Source organism: Schistocerca cancellata, chromosome 5 (genome assembly GCF_023864275.1).
Source record: "Schistocerca cancellata isolate TAMUIC-IGC-003103 chromosome 5, iqSchCanc2.1, whole genome shotgun sequence".
Taxonomy (NCBI): Eukaryota; Metazoa; Arthropoda; class Insecta; order Orthoptera; family Acrididae; genus Schistocerca; species Schistocerca cancellata.
The window spans coordinates 655,762,473-655,786,914 of NC_064630.1; the positions used below are offsets into that span (position 1 = coordinate 655,762,473).

Here is a 24,442-nt window from a genome sequence, read left to right on the forward strand (position 1 = left end):
GACAGCCTGTTATTAAGAAACCGATACACCTGAAAACGTGGAAGAATCGTTACAAAAATTCCATGGCGTACAGCTGATCTACAGATGAGCTACTGGGAGCTAGAGTTGGACCCTTCATTCAGACAGTTTACTACCCTCCTTGTTTTTGGCCAGTGCTGTCAACTGAAGTGACTCCCCTTTGCGCCCAACATTTCTTCTTCAACATTGATTCGCAGTTTAGTAGTGTGCTTGATGAGTCGTTATGGCAGCGGATAATGCAGTACATTAACAATAAATTAATAGCAAAGAATTCTTGGGTAGAGCAGAACAAAATACTAAGTAGATTGCTCCGCATACTTTAGGAACACAGTGGTCACCCATCCAAGTGCTAGCCCAGCCGACAGCGCTTAACTTCGGTGATCTGACGGGAACCCGTGTTACAACTGCGGCAAGGCCGTTGGCGTTCCACACTGGTATAACGACATCAATAAAGTGACCCTAGTAATGAGTGTCGGTTCCTTGAAACAGTTTTAAAAATTCAATAACTGGAAAGACGTTTGTCTAACTTCTGAAACTGACCCCAATTTTTAACAATATTCTATGTAAGCTCATACATGAACATATGCAATAAAGCTGTTTTCGTGATTGATGAAACACAGAGAAAGGGAAATTTCTATTTGCGAATATTTAACAACACTACACTAACGAAAGGGCGAGTTATTACGTAATCTGAAGGTGGAGGGGGAAGAAAAAAAGAAAGGGCAGAAATTATTTAATTATTGTTTGCAGCCGCATCAGGACTTAATGCGGAATCCGGTCTGCCGAGCGCTTTTGGCAAGCGGGGTGCACACAGCCCTTGTGAGGCAAACTGAGGAGCTACTTGATTGAGAGGTAGCGGCTCCGGTCTCGGAAACTGAAATACAGCCCGGAGAGCGGTGTGCTGACCACATGCCCCTCCATATACGCGTCTAGCGACGCCTGTGGTCTGAGGACGATACGGCGGCCAGTCGGTACCTTTGGGCTTCCATGGCCTGTTCGGGAGGAGAGTTACCATCTTGAAACAGATTCGTCTCAGTATCTGAGTTCATGGGGAGTGATCTGATCCCAGTTGTCCCTTCTGATGCGGATAATCTTGACAGCCAAAACGTTTGACAAGCTCAGTTGGTGGCGTCTTCCCACTGCAAGTCAATAACTTACGGCACCTTGGATGGAAAATAATCAGTAGCACGACTTGTAATACAGAATTAAAAATAATTATAGCTGTAAGAAAATAAATGTTTTACACAAGGAAGAGTACTTTCTGTGGTCCATTCAACATTCAATTAAGGAAAATATTAGTGAACCGTTTTATATGGAGTGCTGGCCGGTATCTTACCGAAACACGTCACTAATATGGAGAGAGCAGAAATTTTTAGAGGCTTTCTAGATGTGGATTTGGAAAAGAACGGATCGTTTTGAAATGGAGAGACAGAATGAGGAATTAGCTGTGTTACTCACAGTGACTGAAGAAAGATTAACACTGGAAACAATTAACAGGCAAACAAATTGCCTCAAGCGATGGTTGGGAAGAGGGTGTATCATAAAGGATGCACTAAATGGAAGAAGAAGATATCAGCTAATAGAGAATATCAAGAAAAATACTCCATACACATCTAAGGAAAGTATGGTAGAAAACCAGGAAGAATGGAGCATGTTGATCAGCTTTATAGATGGAAAACATCGTGGTCAATCACAAAAAGAAGTTTGTTTAAGACAAAAGCACTAATTTAGAATTTAAGGCAAAATAAAAGTACTTTACTTCATTTAGACTATCCGCCGGCGTATAAAAACACTCAAACCACTTTATAAAGTAGTGGATACACATTTCATATTACTTGTGTATGTTGCTGTAATTTGTTCATTATACACTGCACATGGTATGCACTATTTACAGTTGCACTGTACACTATATAAATTATCCATACAGTTTAATTCGCATTGACTTAAGAAGTTTTTACTTTGAAAAAAGCATTTGATACGTCCAGTACTGACACTGATTTTCTGATGGTACTAATAAATCGTAAAGGGCTGGTATCAATACTAGTTATCGAAAGAGATAAATCGATAATTACACATATCAGTAGCATAATAAAACCCCTACACCTGTAGGTGCACCCATACGTCACTATCTTCTCTCTTGAACAATGCATGAAGTACAAGCTTAACTCCTCAACATGTATATTTATTCTACGTGGTGATGAATTCTGTAGTGAACCGTAGAAAAGTTCTTCCACAGTACTTCATTACCGGCAGAGTTACCGGTCGATTCATCTGAGAATTGAAGTTGCGAGAGCTCAGTTAGTGGGGAATTAGTGTCAAGATATACAGTGTGTAAAGAGTATAAGTGGAAATATTTCCATTGTTGACTGAGGACGATGTACTGAACAATATTACATAAGTATTTACGCCTTCTTCAGGCTGACACTTATAGGTATTACTGGTCGTGTGCTTTTAGGTAGGTTAGTTCCTAAAAGTATATGTGGCGAGAGCAAGCCATTAATGTTTCTTTTCTCCTTGGTAACATATCAGGAAGAGTAGACAGGTGGATGCAAAACAATCAGTCTATACTGACATGCGTAGTGAACTTAGTGGTGCAATAATACTGTGCAGAAAACATCAGGTCGTAAAGTTTGTGGGAAGACTGTTCGACACAGAGGAAAAACAACAAACACATTGATATGTGTGTGTATTAAGGCACCACATATAAATATATTTGCACTGATTTATGTTATACACTATAAGTAAGCTCCATGCGGGCACCCTTTGGTTGAAATTTGTTACCTTGATCGGAAGGAAAATGTCACCCTGGGTAACGGTCTCTAGTGAAAGACTGGGAATGGTGTTCATTGTGGTACGTCCCTGGAAAGCCTGAAGGCCGGCTTAGGTAATGCTGGTGCATATGCGTCCTAGGACCGCCAGACACAGCGAGATCAACCCATTCTCAACCACTTTTGCTCAGAAGTCTATGATATATTCGGAGTTCTTATGGAACCATAGCGGCTCTGGGAATTTCGAGGCTATTTGTAAACACCGAACGGATGTGAGTCAGTAGCTCAAAGAGTTGCTTTCGTATTAAGGGTAAAAGTTGTGGTTTCCAGACGTCAGCTGTTCCAGGAAATTCACCTGGGAGGAGCAAGAAAAACGTCGGAGTAGCAGCGAGCCGACAGATGAATGTGAACTCATATCTATGGTTGTTTACGCGGCAATCAGTCAAAATAAGAGAGAGGCCAAAATGTTCGTCGACCATCTTTCCTTTTTTTTATTCATTTTCTGATTGTTTTGATGGGGCCTGCCACGATTTGCTCTCCAGCCCTAAACTCTTCAAAGTGGTACAGGAGTTGAAATGTGCGGTGCTAAGCTGGTGTTGGCCACCGAAGGGTAGACTGGAGGATGTGGAGATGATAAGCGCGACGAGATACAGCAGCAGGGCGTACGCTGCTCGAAGGAAGAGACTAGGAGTTCTATGTAGAGCGGCTGAAAGCGGAGAGACGCCGTCAGTGTGACTCAAAGTAGAGGTCTGAAGGGAACTTGTAGTTAGTTTATGGGTGGGAGGAAGGAACTTTTTTCGAATAAGGACTGGAAGGTGCGCAGTTTTCTGTTAGAGTGACTAGTTTCCAGGGAGTACCTTTGCGTTACTAAGGTTGTTACTGAGACTTAGCAAAGTTCTAGCAGCTGCTTAAGGCAGGATACGAAGCTCGGGACTGCTGTGGATTACCCTAATAGTGTAACTCCAAACTTAAGTTTAATACCAGAGTTTCACTGTCAATCAATACCGAAGTGATTTTATTAGAATTTAGTCCTTCCTACCTTTAGAAGTGTTTCCAAGTATTTTGTGTTGTCGTTGCAGATCAGTGTGTTAATTTATATTAGTTTGTTGGTGATGTAAGTGAATGGAAGAATCTTTCATTTAATTCGATTTATTTCAGCGTATTATCTAGCGTTGATATAACTATAGTTTGCCCGTCGTTTGAACAGATACTGTATTTAGGAAAATGAGCATCAGAGGGATGTGTTGCGTCCCAGTTAGTGGAATGTCATTGTTTCACGGGATCACCCACCATTTTATAGTGTGACTGGTGACACTGTGTGTGTGGTGTGTCTGTGTGACTGGTGATTATCTGGAATCGTCGTTGTTGGGAGAACCCGTTTTAACGGCAGCCGAGACCGATTATCTTTATTCAGATAGCCCACTAGAAGGATTATACGTCACAAAGAGTCCCGCGACACTACAAACAGAAGGCTTTAAATATAACGTTGCGTTCTATATGCCTAACTTTCATTTCCTCAAAATGTTGTATCCACCCCCTTCTGTTTCGACACTGTGTTACAGACTTCTCTATTTCGTCAAAGCCGGCTTCTCCAAAGTATACACACGACCTAACACACCACTAAAAGCCATTAAAACTCCTCTTTTGTCAACCACTCTCACAAATGTTCAAGCTTTCTAAAGGAAATTAAACTTCCTGCACGCCGTGCAAATGTCATGCCCTCAAGTTCAACACCCTGAAATACAAGCGAAAGGTCATGCAATATACGTGTTATACAGTGACACTGTTAATCTGTCACTTTATTTCTGCTTCCAGAGCTCTTTGGTTCTGAAATCATTGCCCTCCTAAAATGTGCTATTACCAACACAAAAGTAATGGCCACGTCCGAAAGGTGGACATAACCTGCATAAACTATCAAGTACTGTGCCCACAAGGAGACGAGAGTTCCTTAAAATCACCCTGCCGCATTGGATGTATATATATTTTTTAACGCGCCACCAGTTTTGGTTGCTTGTAACAGAGGCCTAACGGCATAGTTCTTGCAAGTAAATAAATCAAATAAAATCAAAATAATTTGTGTTATAGAAGCATTACCCCCTAATGGAATTCGAACTAAAGATATTCGTTTATGTCTCCACTGCATCTTCGCGGACAGAAAATTTAGAAGCAGGTAGTTTTATGACGACAGAAAGCCGATAGATTGGCTAGGATGAGGGCAACAACTCCATTTATTGGACCGGAACCGGTCCTGACAATCACCAAGGCTATGATCAAATTATAACTACAGAACTGGCTTAGGAAACAGCACGTACGATATTGGACCAAGGTCTATAAACAAAAACATGGTAAGGTAATGATGCCCAAGCCATTTTTAAAAGAAGCTCTGTAATCCTAGGATTGAAAAGGAAAGAGATCAAACTCATGACTAGACTGATGACCGGCCTTGGGAATTTCAAAAAACACCTACACACAATGGGTATAACGGAAGAGGACCCTAAATGTAGGGTCTGTGATGAGGGTGAAGAAACTGCATCGCACATAATCTTCGAATACATAGCATTGGAGAGTAAAAGATACAGAATCTTCGGGACAACTAGACCTGAACAAATTGTGTCTAACAAAAAAACTGGTAGAAGGACTCCTTGCACTATTTAAGGGCCCTGCTTGGCTTTACTAGATACACAGCGAGCGATACCGCACTTTAAACCTAGTTTCGATGCGGGAAGTGGCGGGTCAGACCTAAGCTGTTTTAGCTTCCCTGTTAAAAATCAGTCAATCAATGACGACACAAGAACAAAAGCGGTGCAGTGGCACCAGTACAGATATTCTTTATTGCAACATAACCTACACATCATCAGCAAACCTGCGTAATAATGTTAAGCAGCGTCAGGAGCAGGGGTGCTCAACCCCTAGATCGCGATCGACCTGTCTATCACTATGGCTTTATGAGCCCATCTTTCAAAACCTTTGACCGAGATCTGTTTATATGAGCTGTTTTGTAAAATACCTATTTGTTGAAAATGAGTTTTTCTCACAGTATTTGTACGCTGTGATTCTAACAATAGTGTGTCCGTCTCTTCTTCCCTCGAGGGCTATTGGAAAATAACAATATCTCGATATATTTCCAAACGAAATCGAGATAGAGAAGCGATTTCCCATTGAAATGGCAATGTCGTGCGCCGATATTTTCATTTTATAATATTTTCTCCGCAATTTTCGGTAAATATTCCAAATTGTTCTTTTGAAACTGTAGAAGAACATAATTTTACTTTCACTGTGTGAAGGAATCTTACTACGTTTTGAGCTTTCATCACGTCCAGTCTTTCTCTTTGACTGTGTGAAGCAACTATAATTGGCACAAAGTAGTAGTCCGACTTCACTGTGGCGTGGCGGTGTGTATGGAATAACAAGATTTCCGACGTGAAGAAATAACACACCAGCTGTGTTAAAAACTATTTTTAACGCACCTAGTATGTTATTCCTTCACAGAAGCATTCTTCGAAAACAGTCGCTGAAAATTATGAACAAAAATCTAAATGACAATACTGGTCTTTGCGGTGGGCAGAGGTGTGTGAGGGGGAAATGTTGACGCAATCGGCTCTCGGCCCAACTAAAAGAAACTGCACGCAATTTTGACATTACTTTTGCTAGGTCGCCAGCGTTTGCAGAAATGAAAAAACGGGGAAGTCTACAAGAATTATTCCGAACAAATCTGATAAGTGACTAAACAGAACTACGGGCCCATTGGAAACCTCTTATTGTCCCTTTTTACATGCAGTTACCATTGTTAGCACAGTGGTTACCGCTAGGCGTGAATTTGCACCGTTTTCCTTTTTGTTCTTGCTCCAAGAGGGATAGGCAGGCTGCTAGCTTCTTCATGTACAGAATATCTAACAATAAATCAATACTTAAATATATATCTATAAATCCGGCAGTATAATTAGAATGCCCAGCCGACATTTTTATAGGCCAATACGTCGATAATTTTGTCGTCTACGTATCGACAAATCGATATATCCTTGCACTATTTAAGGGCCCTGCTTGGCTTTACTAGATACACAGCGAGCGATACCGCACTTTAAACCTAGTTTCGATGCGGGAAGTGGCTATATCGACGGACGGTGATAATATCATTTTAAATGTCGATATATCGGACTCCCGATATTTTTAAAAATATCTGAATTTCACCACCTTTAACGCTCTTTCCCAGCAACAGTGTTTTCTCTGACATCGTGAAGTTACTACTCGCGAACGATGGACACAACAGTTACAGAAATTAAATATGAAACATTTAACCTAAATACAGTCAGAACTTCCAGTTCAACAAACGTCTTTTGATGAAGAAGATGCAAAGAAGTATACGGCCAACTTGAAAGCAGTGAAACGGAGTTTCAAAGCAGGTTTTCAGATTTGAAGGCAATGGGATCTGTTCTAGCTTTCACAGCTCAAATTTTTCAAAAATTCGATGTGGAACACATTTGAAGTAAAATGAATGCTCTTTTCTCTTGTAGTGAAACTGAACTTTGAAACGAAATAATTCGATTTCATAATGACGTTTCTTTAAACTCAGAATACTATGAAGATAGATTTTGGAAATTAACAAGTGTAAAAACCTACCCTAACATTATGAAAGGGGCATCGTAAGTTATATCAGTTTTTGGATCAACTTACCTATGAGAGACAACAGCATTTTCAACGATGAACACAGTTCAAATGGTTCTAAGCACTATGGGACTTAACATCTGAGGTCACCAGTCCCCTAGAATTTAGAACTACTTAAACCTAACTAACCTAAGGACATCACACATCCATGCCCGAGGCAGGATTCGAAGCTGCGATCGTATCTATCTTAGACTGTATCGCCTAGAACCACTCGGTCACACCGGCCGGCATGAACACAGTAAAACTGGATTATAATAAATTTGGCAATGATATGCAAAGCCAAGTATCTTATCAAATTTTTTCACTATTTATGATATATATATATATATATATATATATATATATATATATATATATTTCATGTATAATATCTTGAAAATTGAGTAGTAGGCTTATAACTGTTCATGGAGAGAAAATTGTCTTATATATATATATATATATATATATATATATATATATATATATATATACAGGGCTATTACAAATGATTGAAGCGATTTCATAAATTCACTGCAGCTCCATTCATTGACATATGGTCACGGCACACTACAGATACGTAGAAAAACTCATAAAGTTCTGTTCGGCTGAAGCCTCACTTCAGGTTTCTGCCGTCAGAGCGCTCGAGAGCGCAGTGAGACAAAATGGCGACAGGAGCCGAGAAAGCGTATGTCGTGCTTGAAATGCACTCACATCAGTCAGTCATAACAGTGCAACAACACTTCAGGACGAAGTTCAACAAAGATCTACCAACTGCTAACTCCGTTCGGCGATGGTATGCGCAGTTTAAAGCTTCTGGATGCCTATGTAAGGGGAATTCAACGGGTCGGCCTGCAGTGAGCGAAGAAACGGTTGAACGCGTGCCGGCAAGTTCCACGCGTAGCCCGCGGAAAATTGGCTCATACCACAACTGGAGACCGACAGCGCCGACTTCATCTTTCAATAGGATGGTGATCCACCGCACTTCCATCATGATGTTCGGCATTTCTTAAATAGGAGATTGGAAAACCGATGGATCGGTCGTGGTGGAGATCATAATCAGCAATTCATGTCATGGCCTCCACGCTCTCCCGACTTAACCCCATGCGATTTCTTTCTGTGGGGTTATGTGAAAGATTCAGTGTTTAAACCTCCTCTACCAAGAAACGTGCCAGAACTGCGAGCTCGCATCAACGATGCTTTCGAACTCATTGATGGGGACATGCTGCGCCGAGTGTGGGAGGAACTTGATTATCGGCTTGATGTCTACCGAATCACTAAAGGGGCACATATCGAACATTTGTGAATGCCTAAAAAAACTTTTTGAGTTTTTGTATGTGTGTGCAAAGCATTTTGAAAATATTTCAAATAATAAAGTTATTGTAGGGCTGTGAAATCGCTTCAATCATTTGTAATAACCCTGTATATATTGTAATATATAAATATATAAATTGCCTTATATATATATATATATATATATATATATATATATATATATATATATATATATATATATATATAGTAATTAAAATGTTTAATTTTGGCTACGGTATTGTTTTGTGCTTAAACGTTTGTAGTAGATATCAAGCCTAAAAAAGTTTGAGCACCCCTGGTCCAGAGTGCCGCATTTCTCGACTACACACTCATTTCCGTGACCAAAATGGACGACTAGGGGCTGTTTTCACGGCGCCGTACACGATCTTCTCGACACGAGGTGTCTTCAGCGTGTGTGTCGTGTTTACAGTATGGCTATTACCGGGATGCTTACGCACCAGCGGCGGTAACTTGATTACCGCAAAAGCGCGCGGCGAAGCCGTGAGTGCGCGCGCCCGATCCATTAGGTTAAGTGCGTCCTGCATAAGGTGGGCCAACGCACCGCCCTGCTGGCCACTCCGAACGCGTCGGTAATTAGTTACCCAGGGGGCCACGGGTAGGATGAGGCAAGAGGGGGGGGGGAGGGGACAGGATAGGACAGTCTGACAAGGCTTCCTGTTCTCTCTCCCTACAGGTGTCCGCAGCGCGGCGGAAAAGAATCAAAGGCCGCTCTTTATTCGCTTCGTGTTTACGCCGAGCGAGCTGCCCCAACAAAGAACGCGAAGCGTCACAATGGTGTAGACAAACAGCTTTCTAAAGGGCACCCTCGTGGTGGAGGCTTCAGTTTGGACGCTAATATATAATGCCATGGTTCTGACAATGATTATCAATTATCACTGTAGCTGAAAAATATCTTTGTAACGAAAGGACAGATTTTGAAATTAATGTCGCCCTTACGTGATAACCGTACTACTGTGCAGTGCCCTTACTTCTGTCGGTGTTATACTAAGAGATATTGTTTTCAAACACTGACAATGGAGGAAATCATTGTCATCAGGAATTTCGCCGGCAGGAAGAAAAGACGTGAATGCGGACGTCTTCGTTAGAACATGCGATAATGTTGTGGTTAAGTTTCAAATCCGTTACAAGCCTCGAAGGGTGGGAGCATGTGAAGTACACACACACACACACACACACACACACACACACACAGAGAGAGAGAGAGAGAGAGAGAGAGAGAGCAGTGCAAACAAATGGAAACTCGCCTTCACAAAACGTGTCGTACGACGGTTATTAAGGGTTATCCCACTAGCTCCCATGTTCACTGACAAATAAAAAATGACTATGCATTGTTTTGGAGATTTCATACTCTATATTCTCGGGATTGAGCATCTCATTGGAAAGAATAGAGTTATGACTTTTTTTATCATCTTCATCGCCATCAACTTCACGGGTTAGGCCAGCAGATCTTTTTCCTGCCCATCACTCCACCACTTCTCGATCTTCCCAATCGTTCTTACTGGACCCATTACGAAACCATTTTTATTTCCAAATGGAGTCACTGTTTTGCATTATACACCAAACACTCCCACTGCAAAACAGTGTACAAATGAAGTTACTATGATGCAATATGCGTCCTATTGCCTTTAAATTAGATATGAGTTAAGCTTTTTACATCATTCCGAAGGGCAACAGCCTTGCCGCAGTGGATACACCGGTTCCCGTAAGATCAGCGAAGTTAAGCGCTGTTGGGCGTGGCCGGCACTTGGATAGGTGACCATCCAGCCGCCATGCGATGATGCCATTTTCCGAGGTGCACTCAGCCTCGTGATGCGAATTGAGGAGCTACTCGACCGAATAGTGGCGGCTTCGCTCAAGAATACCATCATAACGACCGGGAGAGCGGTGTGCTGACCCCACGGCCCTCCTATCTGCATCCTGCTCTGAGGATGATACGGCGGTCGGATGGTCCCGGTAGGCCACTCGTGGCGTGAAGACGGAGTGCTATCGTATATCATTCAGGAAAACTATTTTTGCAATGCATTACTAGTATATATGAATGTATTGAAGGTACGAGACTCCATTTTATACGGTAAAAACAGTCTGTTCCAAGGTCAGAAATTTATAATAACGAAAGAGATCATATACAACGAAACTCGAATCCTACTGTAAATATTGGAAGAATAATTATTTTGCCTTCTTCATTTAATAGTTCTTTAAAAATATGTATAAAAATTATTATTAACTACATTGATCCACATGAAAACGGCAATTTACGTCCAGAAATTATTGTGCCAGTATTGAAGGTGAAATTGAAAGAATGCAGCAGTAACGAAGCGCATCTTTGGTAAAATTCAGGTAATAAGTAATACAACTGAATTAAAAAAAACAGCCCTTATTTTAATCACTTTGTGTGGATTCGATAAAGTAGTAAACATTTGTGATATCTGTAAAGTCGTATCTTCAGAAATCCCAGATATTCAAATGCAGTGTAAAGTATACGAATACGTTGCGAGATATATGATGCATGGATTGTATGGTGCACTTAAATCAAAAATCATTGTGTAGGAGGGATGGCAAATGCATGTAAGGTTCCTAAAGATTTGTTTGAAATCAGACAACAATCAGTTAATGGATATCCATTGTACAGATAGCATGATAATGGTATTAGCGTTAATGTCTGAGCACAAACCCTTGACAATGGTTACACTATACTATACAATCCATATTTACTTACTAAATTTGATTGTCATATGAATGTTCAAGTTTTCACTACAATTGAAAGAGTTAAATATGCGAATCGTGGAAGAAGGGCAACAGACAGCTTCCATATCCAGATTTCAAAAAAGTGTTTGACACTGGGTCGACTGCAGACTGTTAACTAAGGTACGGTCATATAGAACAGGTTCCGAGACATGTGACTCGCTCAAAGAGTTCGTGGGTCATACAAGCCGATACGTTGTCCTCGACGGCGAGTGTCGTCGGAGACAAGGGAACCGTCACGAATGCCACAAGTAAGTGTGATAGTACCGCTGTTACTTCTTGTACAAGTAAATGATCAGTCGGCGAAGGCAAGCAGCAATTTTCGGCTTGTTTCCTGGTGATACTGTGGTGTACGGCAAGGGGCCTTCGGTAAGTGACTGTAGGACGACACAGGAAGCCGTAGGCAAGATTTATAGTTGGTGTGATGAGTGGCAGCTGACACTAAATGCAGAAGAATGTAAGTTAATGCAGATGAGTAGGGAAACAAACCCGTAATCTTCGAATACAGTATTAGTAGTGTGCTGCTTGACACAGTCACGTCGATTAAATATCTAGGCGTAAAGCTGCAAAACGATATGAAAAGGAACGAGCACGTAAGGGCCGTGGTAGGGAAGGCGACTGGCCGATTTCGATTTATTGGGAGAATTTAGGAAAGTGTGGTTCATCTGTTAAGAAGAGCGCATACAGGCCGCTTGCGCGACCCACTCCTCTGTATCGCTCATTTGGGATCTGCGCTAGGTAGGATTAAAGGAAGACATCGAAGCAATTCAGAAGCGGGCATACATACATACATACATACTTACATACATTAATCCTCGTTCCATAGATCATGAATACGACATTTCGTAATGATGTGGAACGTGTCACTTTAACATAAGTTCTCTTTACACAAAATAATTAATTAATTAATTTTTTTACGGTTACTACTTCATATCTAAGAATTCATCTATTGAGTAGAAGGTGTAGTCTTTCATAAATTCTTTTAATTTTCTTTTAAAAGTTGGTTGGCTATGTGTCACTCTTTCAATACTATTTGGCAAATGACCAAAGATTTTTGTGGCAGCATAATTCACCTCTTTCTGTGCCAAAGTGAGATTTAATCCAGACTAGTGAATATCATCCTTTCTTTCAGTGTTGTAGCTATGCAATTCGCTGTTATTTTTGAATTGGGATGGGTTATTAATGACAAATTTCATAAGTGAATATATGTATTGCGAAGGTACAGTGAATATCCCGAGTTCCTTAAATAAATATCTGCAAGGTGATCTTGGGTGGGCTCCAACTATTATTATGATTACACGCCTTTTTGCAATTAATACTTTCTCTTTTAATGACGAATTGCCCCAAAATATGGTGTCATATGAAAGCAGTGAATGAAAATAGGCATAGTAGATTAATTTACTGATATGTTTATCACCAAAATTTGCCATAACCCTAATAGCATAAGTAGCCGAACCTAGCCGTTTCAGCACATCATCGATGTGTTTCTTCCAATTCAATTTCTCATCAATGCACACACCCAGAAATTTTGAGTATTCTACATTAGCAACAGACTTCCGTTCATAGTCTATATTTATCAATGGTGTTATGCCATTTACTATACAGAATTGTATAAACTTTGTTTTCTCAAAATTTAGTGAGAGTCCATTTGCAGAGCTGCTAGATTTGTTACATGTAAGTACTTACAACACACAAGTATTACGGAGATGCTTTGGGAAGTCAGGTGGAAATCGGTGGAGTGAAGGCGGTGTTCATTTCGAGGAACATTACTGAGTAAATTTAGGAAACACGGATCTCAAGCTGACTCCAGATTGATACTGCTACTTCCAACCTACATTTCATGTAAGGACCACCTAGATAAGATCATATTAATTACGGTTCGCACGGAGGAATACAGACAGTCGTTTTCCCCTTCTTAGATTTAAGAATGGTACACGAAAGGAAATGACTGGTACTAGTACAACGCACCGTACATAGCCTTGTGGAGAACGTGTGTGGATGTAGGTGGAGATATGCATCCGATGAACCTGAAGGACTAAGATTACAAAGTAACAGCGTTCTCGTATTAGAACTACAAAATAATTGGCGATGGCCAAAGCAAAATAATATGGCAATAGCCAGGAGAAACATTACTGTAAAAGAGAAATTGGTCGGCATCCAAATTTATTTAAGAGATCTACTGATACGACGGAATTACATTCTCCTGGAGACATATGCCCTTAAGTTTACCTTCGATAGGGATACAAGCTGAATCATGAATTACAATTTGTGCTACAGGTGGCACTTGCACCCAGGTCTCCTCCTTACTTGGCGGATGTGCTAACCACTAGCATCGTGGCTACCACAGCTGCACAGACAATCGTAGTCCAATGCCCTCCTGACGTTTGTGTTAGGGAGGGCGCTAGAATGGAGTAGTCTGTGCAGCTGTGGTGGCCACAGTGCTATGGTGTTACAGTGGTTAGCACTTCTGCCTAGCAAGTAGGAGACCTGGGTGCAAGCGCCAGCTGTGGTACAAATTTTAATTCATTCTTCAGCTACTGTCGTTACCGAAGATAAATAGAGGTTTTAGGAAGTCTTTTCTGTAGGTACCTGTCTGGAGTGTAGCACTCGATGGAAATGAAGTTTGAACGGTAAGTAGTTTAGACTAGAAAGGAGTAGAAGCTTTTGAATTGTGGGGCTACAGAAGAATGCTGAAGATCAGATTAGTGGACCGAATAAGTAAAGATAACGTACTGAATGTAATCGGCGAGAAAAGAGTTATGTGGCACAGCTTGACTAAAAGAAGGGATCGTTTGGTAGGATATATACTTGGGCACGAAGAAATCGTCAGTTTGGTAATTAAGGGAAGGGGGAGAGGGCAGACCAAGGCTAACAACGGTAAGTACACTACTGGCCATTAAAATTGCTACACCGCAAAGATGACGTGCTACACACGCGAAATTTAACCAACAGGAAGAAGATGGTGTGATATGCAAATGATCAGCTTTTCAGAGTATTTACACAAGGTTGGCGCCGGTGGCACACCTACAACGTGCTGACTTGAGGAAAGCTTCCAATCGATTTCTCATACACAAACAGCAGTTGACCGTCGTTGCCTGGTGAAACGTTGTTGTGATGCCTCGTGTAAGGAGGAGAAATGCGTACCATCGCGTTTCCGACTTTGATAAAGGTCGGATTGTAGCCCATCGCGACTGCGGTTTATCGTATCGCGACATTGCTGCTCGTGTTAGTCTAGAGCCAATGACTGTTAGCAGAATATGGAATCGGTGGGTGCAGGAGGGTAATATGGAACGCCGTGCTGGATCCCAACAGCCTCGTATCACTAGCAGTCGAGATGACAGGCATCTTATTCGCATGGCTGTAACGGATCGTGCAGCCACGTCTCGATCCCTGAGTCAACAGATGGGGACGTTTGCAAGACAACAACCATCTGCACGAACAGTTCAACGACGTTTGCAGCAGCATGGACTATCAGCTCGGAGACCATGGATGCGGTTACCCTTGACGCTGTATCACAGACAGGAGCGCCTGCGATGGTGTACTCGACGACGAACCTGGGTGCACGAATGGCAAAACGTCATTTTTTCGGATGAATCCAGGTTCTGTTTACAGCATCATGACGGTGGCATCCGTGTTTGGCGACATCGCGGTGAACGCACATAGGAAGCGTGTATTCATCGTCGTCATACTGGCTTATCACCCGGCGTGATGGTATGGGGTGCCATTGGTTACACGTCTCGGTCACCTCTTGTTCGCATTCACGGCACTTTGAACTGCGGACGTTACATTTCGGATGTGTTACGACCCGTGGCTCTACCCTTCATTCGATCCCTGCAAAACCCTGCATTTCAGCCGGATAATGCACGACCGCATGTTGCAGGTCCTGTACAGGCCTTTCTGGGTAGAGAAAATGTTACACTGCTGCCCTTGCTAGCACATTCTCCAGATCTGTCACCAATTGAAAACGTCTGGTCAATGGTGGCCGAGCAACTGGCTCGTCACAATTCGCCAGTCACTACACTTGGTGAACTGTGGTATCGTGTTGAAGCTGCATGGATAGCTGTACCTGTACACGCCATCCAAGCTCTGTTTGGCTCAATGCCCAGGCATATCAAGGCCGTTATTACAGCCAGAGGTCGTTGTTCTGGCTGCTGATTTCTCAGGGTCAATGCACCCAATTTGCGTGAAACTGTAATCACATGTCAGTCCTAGTATAATGTATTTGTCCAATGAATACCCGTTTATCATCTGCAATTCTTGTTTGTGTAGGAATTTTAATGGCCAGTGATGTAGCTATAAATGGATGTAGGCTGCATTAGGTATTCAAAGAAGCAGAGCGTTGCCCAGGATAGAGTAGAGTAAAGAGATACACCAGATCAGTCTTTGGACTGAAGACGGCAACAACAACAACAACAACAACAACAGAGTGAGCGCGCTTCGTATGCAGAGCACTGACCTGGAGGCGCTCCAGCGTGGCGCGGACCTCGGCGCGCGTCTTGACGGACGGCACGTGCACCAGTGAGAGGGACCCCATCAGCGGCTCGCAGCCCGGCGCAGTCACGCGGAACCTGGACACACACAGACAGCACAGCTCTGAGACGTTGCCCGCTGCTCTTGAGCGGATGTATTGCAGAATCAGAAGCATACCATCACAACTGACCACCCAGAGGCTTAAGTGGAGTAAACAGAGTAAACTGGTGCATTGAAGGAGGTAGTGTGTTGGTGTTACTGACAAAGGAAACTCCCATCGCCCCCCCCCCCCTCCTAAGACCCAAAGATTTAGTGGTAAGATGGTCCAATGGACAGCCCGTCAACAACTGAAAGATCAAGCGTGAAAACAGGAAGAAGGTGTACTGAAGTGTGAAAAAAGAATCTAAACAGAATCAGTAAACGGTCCAAGCTAAAGATGTGCAACGTCGAGCGAACTTAAATAGCCATGGCGTCGTGGATATGTGGTCACTTTGTTGAATTGCGCGGCGGAAGTTTTTTTCACAAAATTATGAATTACGCGTCCGGTGTGAATGAGATTTTCACTCTACAACGGTGTGTCCGTTGACACGAAACTTCCTGGTCGATTAAAACTGTGCGCCGGTTCGAGACTCTAACTCGGGGCCTTTGCCTTGCGGGCAAGTCTTCTAAGTTCTTTTTTTTTTCTTTTTTGTTGTGACCTCATTTTGTTCGTTATTGTTCGTTGCGGACATCCCATGACACCTGTTCAAGTTTACATTTGATCCGGCACTTAGTTGTTTTGTTACAGAGGGCAGCTACCCCTCTGACGGAATACGCTGAGCTACCGTGCCGGCTAACCATCTGAGCTACTTAAACACGACTCACGCTCCGTCCGCAGGGCAGGTAGAGCACTTGCGCGCGAAAGGCAAAGGTCCCGAGTTCGAGTCTCGGTCCGGCACACAGTTTTAATCTGCCAGGAAGTTTCATACCCGTTCTGTCACTGACGTGTCCGTTCGCTGTATTCAAATTTGTGTATGTATCATGGTGTAATGTCCGATTGGAACTGCGAGGTTTAAGGAAGGGGAATCCAGTCGTTTGTAGCTCCAATTCGTTTTACACAAGTACCACACTTGCATTCCGTTCTGGAAGTTCTGACTCTTGAATTCCTTTGTCGTAACGCAGTTCATACATGTTTATTTGATGTTTTCGTTGTGTGAGAGGTCTATGGAGCATCTCGACTGCGTCACTATACATCACATTTACTTACGACGGTAATATATTCTCACACAATTTCACGTATTCTGTAACCAACGTATGGTATGGAAATTGCCAAGACTAGAGCAGGAGAACAGACACGTCAATGACCGGACGGAAAGTACATAATTTGGTGTAGAAAAAATGGAGTACAAGGAAGATTTGAACACTGTTGTCCCGCTTTGCCGTCCAACACCGTGGCCACATAACCACGATGCAGTGGCTCTTGTACTTGGCTCCATGTTGCACGTTTTCAGCTTGGATCACTCACTGTTTCTGTTTTGGTCATTTTTTTCACATTTAAGTACACCATCTTCCTGTTTTCATGCTTGATCCTTTTTCCTTTGTTGACGGGCTATCCACTGGGACAAAAAAAAAAAAGGTTCAAATGGCTCTCAGCACTATGGGACTTAACTTCCGAGGCCATCAGTCCCCTAGAACTTAGAACTACGTAAACCCAACTAACCTAAGGACATCACACACATCCACGCCCGAGGCAGGATTCGATCCTGCGACCGTAGCGGTCGAGCGGTTCCAGACTGTAGCGCCTAGAATTGCTCGGCCACTCCGGCCGGCTCCACTGGGACATTTTACCACTAAACCTGACGAGAGAGAGGGGGGGGAGCGGGGGCGGGGGTAGGGGTGGGGTGCGATGGGGAGTTTCCCTTGCAAGAGGAGAGGATCAAATCCTGGCCCAGCCGTACTGATTCATGATTCCTGTGTCGTTTCTCTAGTAAGGGATACGGCAGATTTAAAGCTTTAGAGTTGTTCAGTCCCATTCTGTTTCCAGTGACTACTTTGTCAGCGAAACTGAAACTCTGACATTCCCACGCTTACATTAAATTAACTCTGACGTTTCAGCGAGGTGTGTGGGAGTAGGCCTGGGTGCAGCTGCCAATCTGGCAGTTTCACGAGCTTCACGTATCTGAAATGACTGAAATACCAAATGTTACGCAATGGACATGTAACATGACAGTCACTTGTCGATTTCCGATTTTGTTTCATCTCTGTTACAATTACGCGATAGTTAATTGCGTGAGATTGGTACATTTTATTGGGAGACGAAATTGTTCGATTTCTCTCCAGAAGCGAGTGGGTCTGTGGCTTGGCAGAATGCGTTCTCATGGTGTCTCAAAAGCAGAAAAGAACTCTTGGATTACAGCCTATTTTCGTGAAAATGTTACTGTTTCCCAAAATGGTTATTGTGGACAGTTCCTGGCAATAATCCGCTTGTCATAGGCACACTACCACCAGGTGCTTGAGGGCTGAAATTTGCCTTTGTACTAACACGTCGAAAAGGAGCCGTCTTCTGGTGCCTCCTTGGCGTCAGAAAATTCGTACGCTCCTTCCAAAATTACGGACTGTCCAATTCAAAGTAACGTCTCCACTACATTAAGCGGTGCAGATGGTGTTGACTAATGGAGAAAGACTATTCAAAACCAGTGCAAACCACGTGAATCGTAATAATGCTTTTTGACAAGTTTCATTGGAAAGTTTATGCTCCAGTCCATTGTTTTTACGTCAAAAAAGGAACATACTCATTCGTCAGATTGACAGCAGCATGTAGTCTCCCCTCCGAGTGAAGCTCGGGATTTGCGTACAGTTCATGAGGGAATTTGGATTCGAGAGGCTTCGCTTCTCGGCTGTCGTCTGGTTCTGGCGCCCTGTTGCTGTACTTAGAGAATTTAAGTTTCACTCAGGCAGTGCAAGACATCTTTTAAGAAGCTCTCCTTTAAAACATTTTGAAATCTCATACGTTTATTCTCATTTTTGCGAGCTGCCCTAATGTGAAAGTGTTACTCATTTTTGATTAATTAGACGTGGTCCTAAGGAGTTCACAGTCATTTTATTTTAGTTTGCTACAATTTTCGGGACATTGCTCTGCATTGTTCACTGTACATTGTTCTCTTCATTAGATTAAATAAAAGTTTTGTATTCTCGATCCAACTTACATCTGGAGATCCCTAAATTCTTACAACATTCCTATGATTAGGTTACCCTTAAATAATAAATAAAAGGATTTGCATTTTTATGATATTTGCTTCATTGTGACGAGTTTCTATCGTGGGCAGTGAGAAGGCACTATTTTTAAAGATAAAAAGATACAGTGGTGTATCGAGTATTAAACAGTTATATGTTTTATTGTATGAGCAGTTGGTGGATAAGCTAGTCAGCCTTATTCCGAAATCTTTCGTGTCTATTAATTATGTCACTATTTATGTTATTTGCGTCATACGTCCCATGTAGGAAGATTGTGCATTACTCACATTTAATTTTTGCAGGCACTAAATCAGAAAATTACAACTGAAAGACGTCTTCTTTACAACAATAGCAGTGTAATTTTCGAACAAGTTGACCAAACACTACACAACTGGTATTTCAGTGTTTTCACTTGTGGGACACGCTGATTAAAATTTCATCTTTATGCGAACTTATTTTCAGACAGAAAAACCATTGGTACAAATGAAGAACGTAGTGTGTAGATGATGGCTGTCGGCTATGATGATCGTTGCAGGAACTTTTCAGGTGGAGATCGCCACAGAACACGTCCAAATGACGTACACGAGCAGCTTACTCCCTTCTTACGCACCTCGCGAGAGACAGGAACTTTCGCTTGAGGAATACGGTAGCATCGTACCGAAAGTAGACGCTGACAATTGGCTGTTGTGCGTTGACTTCAGGAGTGACAACAAGCTGGACTACAGTGAGACAATAACGGGCGCAGTTCCTTCCAGAAACACTACGGCAGATTGTAGGGCAGGTCGACTGTCTCTGCCAGATGACAACAGTTGGCATCTCGGCAGATGTTACACTCACACGAACAAAAGGGAACGGATTACTACAACTTGCGTGAAGATTTCGAGCAGCTTCACGTCGTTTTCCGCTGATACCATACCACATGTAATATAGATTTGCATGATGTAGAGCGGAAATCAGCTGGGACATTGAGTGGCATTCTGTGGAGTTCAGTGTTCAGTTTCGCTTGTGTAACGTTGTGTGAACGGTCACGCGAATCATAGACTTTCGAGATCAATACCTTACACTGATGTCGATGATGGTTACCAGTTCTGATTGGAATGAACGTTAAATCATTTAAGACCACTTATATGATGAACATCTCAATGAACTCTGGGTACCCATCTTCATAGGAATGATCTTCAGACTGAGCGCTGCAGTATTTGCCGTTAGGGTTGGAACACCAACATCAGTGTGAATTACAGTGGCAGACAGGCGATATGGGTGTGGACAAAGTGAGCAGGGATTTACTCGTAAAGCTGTTTTAACGCAACAACAGTAATAGTGATGTTACTCTTCGCGAGTATCGACACATGAAAGAAATACGGAGAGGTCCTCTTTCTGCAACAGGTTTGAAGAACATGATTCCGAGTTCGAATTAACTGCCGATTTGGGAACTGCTCTTGGGAGAGGCCGACGGGAAACTGCGCCACAAATTGTTGAAGAAATTACTGTTGTCATGGCTGAGAATGCTCGACGCAATGTGCGATCTTCAAGCACCGGACGAGCTTAACATCCGAAGTGTACCGTTGTAAGTAGGCTGTTTAGATTTTTATATTGGTAATGCCACGTAGCGCTCTGTATGAAAATCACTGGCTGTGCTGTGTGCAGCCTGTGGCTAGTTTGCATTGTTGTCTGCCATTGTAGTGTTAGGCAGCGGCAGCTGGATGTGAACAGCGCGTAGCGTTGCACAGTTGGAGGTGAGCCGCCAGCAGGGGTGGATGTGGGGAGAGAGATGGCGGAGTTTTGTAATTTGTCATGAACTGATATATATATTATGACTATTAAGGTGAATATAGTGTTTGTTCTCTATTAAAATCTTTCATTTGCTAACTATCCCTATCAGTAGTTAGTGCCTTCAGTAGTTTGAATCTTTTATTTAGCTGGCAGTAGTGGTGCTCGCTGTATTGCAGTAGTTCGAGTAATGAAGATTTTTGTGAGGTAAGTGATTTCTGAAAGGTGTAGTTTAATGTTACTCAGGGCCATTCTTTTGCAGGGATCTTTGATAGTCAGACTGCGTTGCGCTAAATAATATTGTGTGTCACGTTAAGCACAGTCCTGTATAAGTTGTTCAAAGGGGACGTTTCACCGTTCGTTAGGGAAGCAATAGAGCAAAAACTAGTGCGTTCCCAGGCTGTCATGGATGCAGATGATAGTCACACTTACCAGCGTTCGTAACCTGGAGCGTAAATATGGCACGCTATTAACAAACATTACCCTTCCATGTGGAAATTAAAATGTGTTTCTTTCAACCGTTTATTCACTGTTTCTCTTCCGCATGTCCTTACAAACGTTTCCACAATGTTTGATTGTGTTACGGTCACTCGTTTCTCACGGGAAACCTAGTGAAATTTAACTATAACCACTCTGTATTTTGTATGCACATGTCCAGTCTAGGTTGTAGTGATGGGAAGGTGGAGGACGAATAATTCTGGGACGCACAGTGAAGGAGTTTGTGAGAGTAGTGCAGAGTGATACCTGCGGGAAAATGGTTTTTGTTGACATTTCTGCGGCGCTCAAAGCTATGCCAATTAAAATGAAACTGTAACATACAAACATACCTTAGATCTCCGGCTAAACTATTGATCAGTGCTCCAGGCTCCGCGGAAGTGTTATTGCGCAGAAGTGTTTCAACCCTCTTGGAGAAAGGGAGGTATTTGTTTACCCTCGTCACATAGAAGGCTGGAACCACACGACTGAAGTTTATGAATCGTCTTTAGACGGTAGGTTGCCAAGCGGAGGGTCAAATACTGTAGAATATTGTGTCACTTTATCCTCTAGGGTACCTTACTAAGTTTGCTGCGTCGTCTTCTTCTTCTTCTGTATTCGGTCGTTATCAGCGCTTCCGTTACATTAAGAGAATTTTTTTAGGAGTGAGTCAAAAGTCTGCCGTAGGACCACCGACGCACTTTAAATGCAAATGTACGTCATTATCTGTGATCCGCAAGCTACCGTACGGTATGTAGTGGAGGACAGTCCTGCTACTACTAAAATGTGCTCCATTTTTTAATTCACCAGTGGTGCGTGCGGAGAACGACTGTCGATTAATCTCAGTCTGGGCTCTCATTTCTCTAATTTTCTCACAATGATTGTTCTCTGAATGCATCTGTGAGAAAAAGTTTTCTCATTCTGACCATTTTGCGAGGCCCGTGCGAGAGGAATTAATAAGTTGCCTAATTCTTCTTGGAAAGTAAGCCTCAGAAATTTTAACTTTACACCTGTTTGTGATGCACGACCTATGTCCTGTAGTGTCTGCCTTTGATGTTTGTACTTCTCTGTAACGCTCTGGAGTTTACTAAAGGACCCAGTTACGAAACGTGCTGCTCTTCTTTGGATTTTATGTGTCTCTCTGCTCAACTCAGATCGATGACATATACTCAATAATCGGATGAGGGAGTCTTTTTTTATGTCTCTTCTTTTGTGGGTGCATTGTGTTTGCTTAGTATTCAACCAATGAATTTCAGCAAGGCGCCTGCTCTTCCTACAACAGGTTTTATATGGTCGCTCCATTTCAGACAGCTCCAGACAGGTATCCTTAGATTTTGGTGTGACATATCGCCAGTAGTGTAATTGCACACAATTGGGTCTTTAGATTTATTTATGTGCAGTACATTACGCACGTTCAAGCTCAAGTATCTCACCCCACATCCTATAATTCTTCCTGCATTTCGCTACATACACTCGTGGAAATGGAAAAAAGAACACATTGACACCGGTGTGTCAGACCCACCATACTTGCTCCGGACACTGCGAGAGGGCTGTACAAGCACGGCACAGCGGACACACCAGGAACCGCGGTATTGGCCGTCGAATGGCGCTAGCTGCGCAGCATTTGTGCACCGCCGCCGTCAGTGTCAGCCAGTTTGCCGTGGCATACGGAGCTCCATCGCAGTCTTTAACACTGGTAGCATGCCGCGACAGCGTGAACGTGAACCGTATGTGCAGTTGACGGACTTTGAGCGAGGGTGTATAGTGGGCATGCGGGAGACCGGGTGGACGTACCGCCGAATTGCTCAACACGTGGGGCGTGAGGTCTCCACAGTACATCGATGTTGTCGCCAGTGGTCGGCGGAAGGTGCACGTGCCCGTCGACCTGGGACCGGACCGCAGCGACGCACGGATGCACGCCAAGACCGTAGGATCCTACGCAGTGCCGTAGGGGACCGCACCGCCACTTCCCAGCAAATTAGGGACACTGTTGCTCCTGGGGTATCGGCGAGGACCATTCGCAACCGTCTCCATGAAGCTGGGCTACGGTCCCGCACACCGTTAGGCCGTCTTCGCTCACGCCCCAACATCGTGCAGCCCCCCTCCAGTGGTGTCGCGACAGGCGTGAATGGAGGGACGAATGGAGACGTGTCGTCTTCAGCGATGAGAGTCGCTTCTGCCTTGGTGCCAATGATGATCGTATGCGTGTTTGGCTCCGTGCAGGTGAGCGCCACAATCAGGACTGCATACGACCGAGGCACACAGGGCCAACACCCGGCATCATGGTGTGGGGAGCGATCTCCTACACTGGCCGTACACCACTGGTGATCGTCGAGGGGACACTGAATAGTGCACGGTACATCCAAACCGTCATCGAACCCATCGTTCTACCATTCCTAGACCGGCAAGGGAACTTGCTGTTCCAACAGGACAATGCACGTCCGTATGTATCCCGTGCCACCCAACGTGCTCTAGAAGGTGTAAGTCAACTACCCTGGCCAGCAAGATCTCCGGATCTGTCCCCCATTGAGCATGTTTGCGACTGGATGAAGCGTCGTCTCACGCGGTCTGCACGTCCAGCACGAACGCTGGTCCAACTGAGGCGCCAGGTGGAAATGGCATGGCAAGCCGTTCCACAGGACTACATCCAGCATCTCTACGATCGTCTCCATGGGAGAATAGCAGCCTGCATTGCTGCGAAAGGTGGATATACACTGTACTAGTGCCGACATTGTGCATGCTCTGTTGCCTGTGTCTATGTGCCTGTGGTTCTGTCAGTGTGATCATGTGATGTATCTGACCCCAGGAATGTGTCAATAAAGTTTCCCCTTCCTGGGACAATGAATTCACGGTGTTCTTATTTCAATTTCCAGGAGTGTATATCGTCCATCCTGCATATCGCTAAGTATACAATATGATGAAAAGCATTTGGACACCTATTAGTGGACGTTAATATGGGGTATGTTGACACGTCGCTTTTATGTCGGGTATCAATGAGATGTCTAAATGCCTTT

The 24,442-nt window shown here is 43.3% G+C and overlaps 1 protein-coding gene across 1 annotated transcript in view; it reads right to left on the minus strand.

The window, feature by feature from the left end:
• The window catches only part of LOC126188743 (chondroitin sulfate proteoglycan 4), a 589,355-nt gene that overhangs the window by 170,554 nt on the left and 394,359 nt on the right, over window positions 1-24,442 (minus strand). The window contains exon 11 of the mRNA XM_049930352.1: window positions 15,958-16,069. Within this exon, the coding sequence (XP_049786309.1) occupies window positions 15,958-16,069 (112 nt within the window). The remainder of the gene's footprint in view (window positions 1-15,957; window positions 16,070-24,442) is intronic.